The sequence below is a fragment of the Tasmannia lanceolata genome, unplaced genomic scaffold, assembly GCF_043159265.1.
Source record: "Tasmannia lanceolata isolate RefF3 unplaced genomic scaffold, GAP_Taslan_0.1 ptg000002l, whole genome shotgun sequence".
Classification (NCBI taxonomy): Eukaryota; Viridiplantae; Streptophyta; class Magnoliopsida; order Canellales; family Winteraceae; genus Tasmannia; species Tasmannia lanceolata.
The window spans coordinates 32,860,219-32,869,175 of NW_027518679.1; the positions used below are offsets into that span (position 1 = coordinate 32,860,219).

The following is an 8,957-nucleotide window of genomic DNA, read 5'->3' on the forward strand; positions in this document are numbered from 1 at the left end:
GAATTCAACTCTCAACCCTTTTGTATCTTTTTATGGTGCTTTTTGTACTTCTTTTTTATCGTGCTTTTTGTACTTCTTTTTTATCGTGCTTTGTACGTTTTCCCAATTAAATGATCAATGTGTACTGCACTCTTTCTTTAGCCCTTCAGGTATTTTCTGTACTATTTTTAATCGTGGTGAATTAAAAAAATGGGCAGCTTGTTTCTACCATTTCCATGCTTCTTGAGTAGATTTATGCTGATTTTTTTGGAATGATACAGTCGCTCACCACTATTTATTCTATTCCACTTATTTTGCGGGCTTTGGAAACCAAAACATGTAAATCGTTGAAGTACGAGACCCGAGTGTTTTTACACCACTTTAATGGCATGTTTTCGGGCGCATCTGGGTGTAATATTATACAATTGTTTTTTTAAACAAAAGTCACTTATTGTATGAGGAATGATAGATGGCCGGCCCCCAAGGACATGGCCGGCCCCTAAGTCTAAATTCCTGGCTCCGCCCCTAATACAATCCATTAGAGTGAATGAAGACAAAATCTGCTGAAAAGTCAGTGTCATTTTTTGTGCACTTTGCACATACGCATCATCGCGATGAATGCTTCAATCTTTTCTAATTGAATCCCAGCCGTTGATCTTGATCTTGATCAATATCAATAAGTGCGATTGGGTAGTGGATGATCCCAAGCAGCTGCGTTCTGCACTGTAGGATGACACTCGGATGTGTTCCAACGTTAAGTGCTCGATTGGGTACAATCTGAACTGTTAGATCATGACCAATCATCTACCAACGATCAAAGGTCGATCAAGTGCGAACCAAGCTGCAAATTGGCAATCGGTCACGATCTAGCGGTTGGATAACAGTTACGGGGGATGAGGGTTTTACTAGAGTCAATAGTCACTTTAGAACAGATTTGGACCATAGAATCGTGATCAAACGGTAAGATTTCAGTCTAATTTGATCAATTGCCCTGTAAAGGTGTAATTTAAATAAAAAAAACATTTGCAGGTCTATGAAATGACCATAAACTCATAATTTGACTAGATATACAAATTTCCATGTGAAGACTTCCAAACTTTGAACTTCCAAAGCATTTTCACTCTCTTGAAGCCTGTTTCCAATTCAGTTTGCACTCTTTTTGTCGCTTTCTTTCTGATGTATTGTTATTCTGCAAAAACATACACTGGTATCTCACGGTTCTCATAGTCTTGATTAAGGGTGCAGGTTTGGCCTTGTCAGCCCTGAGCCCGAATAGAGTCAGGGCTGGATTTTCCAACCCTGTGGGCGGGTCAGGGTTCATTTTTTTGGACCCTAACTCAGGTCGGGTCGGGTTCTGGGTTAATACCTCAGGTACCCTGACCCGGCCCGACCCTAAGTTTTCTATCATAGAATTGAACCATTTGTGCATGTTTCTTTTGCTAATGTTTTCTATTATCTTGGATTGATGTTTCTTTAGATTATTATTATTAATTGTCTATGTTGCCCGTCATGTTGTTGAATTCCTGTTGTCGTATTTTGTTCCCTTTCTTTGTTTATTGATCATTTTGTTCTATATGATAAGTGGTTGCTTTATTTTTGGCACTCTTAACAGGTATTTGCACTAGGGTCAATTAGGGCTAGCCTGGCCTGGCCCTGCCCAATCAGGGCCAATCAGAGCGGGCCAGGGCCAGAACTGAGCCCTGTAGGGCGGGCAATGGGTTGAGGTTTTTTGGCCCTGACTCAGGGTCAGGGCCGAGATAATGGGTTCCAGGGTTGGGCTAGGGTTTTGAAAAACCCGACCCAACCCGACCCTGTTGCAGCCCTAGTCTTAGTGAATCCAAAGGTGATTCAGGTTTGTTGTCGTTTGTGCAATACGTTAACAAACATAGGTGAATTTTCACTCGACTTCATTGAATCTTGGAGGCCAATTTGCGGGTACCCTATGCACACAATTGGTGGGGGCAAATATCGTCTCAAGAAAAGCAACGTCTACAACGCGTCTTGAAGCATCTCAACTCCATTTTCTTATCTTCACCATCTCCATCACTTGATTTTCAACAACTAGTTCGATTAATGTACTTATGAAAATTAGGGAAGATGGAGGCTATTATCTTTGAAATACAAAAACCTATGGACACATGCAGGGGATGAGAGATAGAATTTCTAGTGAATCGAAATTCTCTCTGCTCATTGCACTGAATAACAAAAAAAGGGTCGTTTTACTTGATGATCCTACTAAAGCATCAAGTCTACATTGCAGTCCCTGGAAGCCTCTAGCTCAATGATCAAGGCTTTGTTATTCAACCTCGATGTTGGAGGTTCAATCCCAGCTCACCTACCAGAAAAGGATTAAATTACATGTTCTTCATGTCTTTATTAAACCCATTTCAGCTTGGTTACTATTATGCTTAAGTGCTTATGGTGTGTTTTGATTGCCAGAATCAAGAATTGGAATCAGCATCACATTTTGTTCATATTCCAATTCCCCGGTAAACATATGGTGATTTCGATTCTAGTGATTGGGTAAGTACTGCAATTCATCTAGGGAATCGATCGTGGTTGTTCGCTTTTTATAAATTGCATTGACCAGGAGAAGTTGAAGCTTCATAGATTATTTGAATCGCTCGATCGTGGTTCCAAATCTAACCTGAAATTATATTTGGTTGAATTTTTCCCAACCCTAACCCAATGCAACCCAAGAAGTTCAGAATCAACATCTGAACTGTGAAACTACCAATTACTCCAAAAGCTTAAGCTGCTGGAGATTGCGTTATTTAATCTTTTATACTTCAACACCCCTCACGTGTGGACCGGCCTCTTTTTTAAAGTAAACCATTACATGTGAATTTTTAATAGCAAGGAGTTTTGAACCAAGGTTCTGGTAACATGTGAAATAACCAATTGCTCCAAAAGCTTAAGCTGTTGGAGATGGCATTATTTAATATTTTATACTTTAACATGAACACGCTTCTAAGCTTCTAATCACTAGAAAAACTTGTTCTATTAAGCCTCCAAAGTAAGGTTTGCTTGGTTGCATCACTCACTCACCCTCTCTCTCTCTCTCTCTCTCTCTCTCTCTCTCTCTCTCTCTCTCAATGACGTAGGGTATCCGCAGGGGCGATGCCAGAAATTTTGCACAAGGGGGGCAAAAATTATAGCAATTTTTTTATCTATCTTAAAATTAAGATAGAAAAAATTTCTATCTGAAATTTTGCACAAGGGGGCAAAAATTATAGTAAATTTTGCACAAAAAAGGGAGATAAAAATGGTAAAATTAAAATTTTAAACTTATTTTCTATCTTAGGGATGATTGGAAAAGGGGGCATATTTTTAAAAAAAAGGGGTAAAGATAAAAAAATATTAAAACATGAAGGTATATATTTTTTTTCCAAAAAATTAAGGGGGGCAATTGCCCCCCTTTCCTCTCATGTGGCATCGCCCCTGGGTATCCGTACCCTAATTCTTTGAGTGGTACTATTCCCTACGGATGCACGCAATCACAGGTAAAACATGCGCATCGGCTAAGCCCAGGGGGGTTCGAACTCACATCACTGGGAGCATACCCATGACTTTAAGCCAAAGAGCTACACCCGTACGGGTTTGGTTGCATCACTCTACTTGGAAATAACCTGAAAATTGTATATTTGTAGATTTTTGGACTGTAGAATCTCTTATCCATAAAAAAAATCTATCAAAAAATCCCTCAAAAAGTTGCCTCATCATGATTTTTGTATGGATCAAGAGATTTACTGGTAAAAAAATCTGTTAAAATCCATTTTCCATGTTCTTTAACAGAAAAACTGATGTAACCAAACCAAACGCTAGGGAAAGAGACTTGGAGAAACTCAGACAAATGAATTAGATTGAAATTTTATGCCTTCTACACGGTTGTAGGTAGAAACAACTACAAGGTCTAATCCAAACCGAAAGGGGCTCTGAAATCAAGGAATACAAGAAAAAACAAACAAAGTTTTGCATCAAAAAACATCTCGAAACTGTTGCATGTGCTCTTGAAATTATGACAGAAATAAGTGAGGTCCACAAAAACCCACTTTACATGACTGATGAAAGGTAAGAAAATCGCATCAAATAAGTGGACGAGAGACCTCGGGATCCCACCACTACTAAAAGCCAAAAGAACTAGTGATATCTTATATCCTTATGTGGGTCTCCTCTTCTTTCTCCTGTTTCTAATCCCACCAAGAAGATGTAGGGCACAAAAAATCATTTCAAAGGTACTACAGTACTAGTGATAACTTCTGAGTTATTGCTTCTGAGGATAATAGTAAAGAGAAGAAAGCAGAAGAGAAAACACGGGGTTAAAGAATTTGATTAATTTCTTTGTTTTTGTGCTTTGGGTCTATTATCTCTGGCAGGGGGATGACATTCACACTCCCACATTCCTCTCCTTAACTTGCACTTGTAATTGGTTCTTAGAGACTATTACTTTTACTGAAAACCCATCATCAACCAATTAAGAAAGTGTTAATAAGGCGAGGGATGTTGCATTCTCAAAACAATAGTGTGGTGTGGATATCATTTTTCTTTAGATATCATATTATTATCACAAATGATCGGCGCCTCCCAGTGGTGGCACTGTAAAGACCTTTCCTTCACGATGACATGGACTCATCTATGTTGTTGGTGATTATTGCACCACTGAGGAAGTGGGTCCCACTTAAATTCTCACTATTGACATTTCATGGGAAGTGATATATTTGCCCCCTTTTCTTCCATGGGGCACCCCCTTGTAATGTAAAGAGTAGTCATAAATACATTAGGGAGGCGGCCCAAGGAAGAAGGGGAGAATATATCACTTTCCATTTCCTAATTGTATTCAATGTTTATTGCACAGTTGAGGAAGTGGGTCCCACTTAAAGTCTCACTTTAGAAATTTTCTTAATTACATTCATTGTTTTCTATTCATATCTGGGTTAAAGAAGAGGTTTCAAAAGAAAATGAAAGATAGAAGAAAGAACTAGTGGTTTCTCTCTATCAATTTATAAAGATGGAATATGCCATTCTTTTGATAGAAAATGGGATCATATAGATAAACAAGTGTATTTGTGCCAATGATAATAATTTACTCAAGGGATATAAAATAAAGGGATAATTACATTTACACCCCCTCTAGTTTCTGACACATCCACTTCCACCCCTATAGTTTAAAACGTGACAAATACGCCCCTGTAGTTTCAATTTGTTTAAGGTTTGCCCCCTTAGCTGAAGGTTCATCCATAGATTGAAGGGTTAGGATGATCCGATGGAGTTGATTTTTTGGGCACACCCTATCTATGTTAGGACTCATCAAATGAACGCTTTGGATCATCCAAACAATGTGGCCCCACATTATTTGGATGATTTTTTGGTAGTGTTTGGATTCAGGTATGGGCCCACATTATTTGGATGATCCAAAGCGTTCATAGATAGGGTGTGCCCAAAAAATCAGCTCCATCGAATCATCCTATAACCCTTTAATCTATGGATGAACCTTCAGCTGAAGGGGCAAACCTTAAACAAATTGAAACTACAGGGGTGTATTTGTCACGTTTTAAACTATATAGGTGGAAGTGGATGTGTCAGAAACTAGAGGGGTGTAAATGTAATTATCCCTTATTATTATTCCTTTCTAGTCTCTTTAAGTGACTTATCTCTCTATTCCTCCTCTTTAATTGAGTAGGACGGTAAATGATATCGGAACTCCTCCCTTCACTATGTACTTTTTCAAATTACTGTAGATGGAACCTTAATTTCATGAGTGAGCCCAACCTAGATCACAAACTCTCTTTTATGTTATAGGCAGTGGAAAAGAGAAAGAACTCACTTGCTTCATCATAAAATTTCTCTTTATTTTGGAGCATCCAAGAAGACAAAACTAGCTACTTGTTGTACATTCGATCTGGATTAACGGGCTTGTACACTGACTTAACGGTAGGGATGGTTTACAATGCATATAGGCATAGTCTCGATCAAGGGTGTAGAATCATCTGATTATGGTGGGACCAATGTCAATAAACAGGATTTGAGATGACCAACAATGTCCATGAAATCCAATCTATCACCGTACCTGTGGCACTGGCGTCCATCAAGATTTTCATCAACCAAAAGAATGATCATTCTTACGGGTGCATAGGTCGGGCTCAACCCGAACGCGACAGATTCAACCCGATCTTGGCTCGAGTTGGGTTGGCATTTCCTCGGGTTGAGGCCTTGGCAACCCGACCCGACCCAAACCCAACCTCCATCCTCTAATTTATCTTGATTTTCTGTGGGTTATTGTATTTTTCTGTTTATCCCAAGGTGATCCGACCCCAACCCAACTTAGCCTGACCAATTTCAGGTCAGATGGTTTGGGTTAGGGTTGAGAGATTTAGACACATGTTGGTTTAGGGTTGACCATCCTCAACCGGAGACTCAGGATGGGCTGGGTTGTTTTAGGGTTGAGGGAATGCTATCTTGGGTTGTGTTAGGGTTGGCCTCAACCCAAATCCAGCCCGATCCGATTTGCACCTGTAATCATTCCAGAAGTTTACCACAAGGTGTGCCAAAGTATAGACCTTATTCAATTATTGGAGATTTTTTATGGTGTGTGGCCAGTATTTTTCAAAAAGTAATGTACGGCCCACTTCATTGGATGATCCAAACCGTTCATTTGTCAGGTCAGAATGTAAGTAGGACGTTCTCCAAAGATTAATTTCCCTATGATGATCCTAACCCTCTGATCGGGAGGACACATTATGAAAACCTCTATGGATCGGAGGGTTAGGATCACCCTATGAAAATGATTTTCTGGGCACAACCTATTTAAGTTGTGACCCCAAATTAAACTATTTTACGGTACTTTTTGAAAAATAATGGATAAAACGCCCACACATCATATAATTTCTCCAATTATTGATGTGGAAGAATGTGAAATGACTATTTTACTCTAACTTTATCAGTACGTAAATGACACGTGTACGACGGATTGTGACACCTGGTCTGGACTGGACCGAAAGCTACGTGGGGAACCAGGAGTCCTTCAACGTGTAGGACGATGACACGTGTACGGTGGATAGTGTACACTCTCTCTCCTCAACTTCCTATAAATTGTGACTAATGGCTTGTCAAAAAACTCGTTCAAGACAGTTGTTTGTTTCAAGTTCAAGTGATTTTCATTTTCTCTGCCATTTAATTTTCTGAGGGAAAGAAAGTAGAAAGAAAAGAAAAGGAAATGTCTTGCTGTGGAGGAAACTGTGGTTGTGGATCTGGCTGCCAGTGTGGAAGTGGTTGTGGAGGGTAAATTTTTCTCTAGTTTGTCTTGAAAAGTTTGGAAAAGAAACTAATAAAAAATAAAAAAGTTTGGAAAAGAAAAACTTTTCCAAAATTCATGTTTTTCCTCCCCTCTTTTTTTTTTTGTCCATAGTTTGATGGTTGATCTACTTTGTTAGTTTCTATATGTGTACTCTTCAGTATGCTTCACCCCACCACAAAATAGGATTTTTTTTTCCTTCTCAATAAATATATTTACTTGGGTCTTTTTCTACCTGTTTCTATTTTAATATACTGAAATATGTGTTTTTTCTTGATATTTTGTGGCCTTTTTTGTGGGTTTGCAGATGCAAGATGTATCCTGATTTGTCCTTCTCTGGAGAAAGCACTACTACTGAGACCATGATTATTGGGGTTGCTCCTCAGAAGGGGTATATGGTTTTTCCATAAAGGCCCTGTTTGGATTCCAAGATTTTTCTGGAAAGATTTAGAAAGGAAAAATATTTCTAATGTTTTTTACACCCTAAAAATGATAATTTGAACCAACATATTCAATTTTTACTTACAAGGCGATAATATCCCTCTAAATTAATCATAATCATATAATTTCCCTCTAAAGTGGAGAGAGAAAAAGTTTTCCAAGAAAACAATCTCCTCCCCCCCCCTCTCTCTCTCTCTCTCTCTCTCTGTGGATATTTGAAAAAAGTAAAAACCCAACTTTGTAGATAGTTACTTTCTTCTTAATAAGTTGGTACTATATATATAGCATTTTTTTGTTGATAAGTTTTGAGGAAATTTAATAATTGTTAACTACCATATACAGTTTTTTTTTGGGATAAATTACTGGGAATTTTTATATAAATTGGTACTATATACAAGTTTCTTTGTTGATGAATTTCTGTGAAGACTTAATAAATTGGTATATACCATATAAAAGTTTTTCTGTAGATAAATTTGTGGGGAAATTATCAAAAGTTCAAAACCCCTAGAAAGGGTTCTTATATTTGTAAAAATTTGGTAATTTGGTTTACTTGCATGTTATTACAGTAAAAGGACAATTTTGCATTTTACTGATATTTTTTATTTTAATTTGTGTGCAGACACTTTGGGGGCTTTGAGATGACTGCTGGATCCGAGAATGGCTGCAAGTGTGGATCCAACTGCACCTGTGACCCATGCACCTGCAAATGAGAAAGAGCTTGAAAGAAAGGGGCATATTTATAAATAATCTTATGTTTGTGGGTTTGGTGTTGGGAGTGTATTAGGACTTCTAGGAATCTGAAGTTGACAATAACTGGCCATGGATTCTCTCCAGTTTCCATGACCAATTGTACTGCTCTATGTATGCGATATTAGTGGTAGAACCTCCTATCATGTCTATGTTGTGTTGGGTTCATGTCTTTTTTGAGGACTTAAAATGAAAATATCTCCTTTCTACTATGAATATTTGACCCTTGTCTCTGGAAAAATGCTCCTTTCTGTCATCAAAATTATATGGGACAAACTAACATGGTAAAAAAAAAACTAACATGGGTGTCATTTCTTGGTTAGTGATGAAGTGTGGCTTAAAATGCAATTTTTGGTTTTTGGCATGATGTAATGGAGATGTTTTCTTCTCAGTTTGGTTGCAGGTATTTTCCTCGTGGAGTAGTGGTGTATGTAGTCAACAGGGAGGGAGGAGACATGCATTGACTTTACCTAGGATTTGCCTCGTAGAATAGAGGTGG

At 38.3% G+C, this 8,957-nt stretch overlaps 1 protein-coding gene across 1 annotated transcript; it reads left to right on the plus strand.

Annotated features, from left to right (window-relative positions):
- The first annotated feature begins 7,089 nt into the window (after positions 1 to 7,089).
- LOC143870271 (metallothionein-like protein type 2) lies at positions 7,090 to 8,670 on the plus strand. The gene is made up of 3 exons (XM_077376592.1): positions 7,090 to 7,257; positions 7,578 to 7,661; positions 8,331 to 8,670. The coding sequence occupies exons 1-3, from the start codon at positions 7,193 to 7,195 to the stop codon at positions 8,419 to 8,421; spliced, it is 240 nt and encodes a 79-aa protein (XP_077232707.1). The 5' UTR covers positions 7,090 to 7,192; the 3' UTR covers positions 8,422 to 8,670.
- The last annotated feature ends 287 nt before the right edge of the window (positions 8,671 to 8,957 follow it).

Bases quoted from the DNA above. Each gene is read 5' to 3' on its own strand.
- LOC143870271 (XM_077376592.1), top strand. From the start codon at position 7,193: ATGTCTTGCTGTGGAGGAAACTGTGGTTGTGGATCTGGCTGCCAGTGT. The intron at 7,258-7,577 runs GTAAATTTTTCT...GTGGGTTTGCAG, and splicing joins TGTGGAAGTGGTTGTGGAGG to ATGCAAGATGTATCCTGATT. The intron at 7,662-8,330 runs GTATATGGTTTT...ATTTGTGTGCAG, and splicing joins GGGGTTGCTCCTCAGAAGGG to ACACTTTGGGGGCTTTGAGA.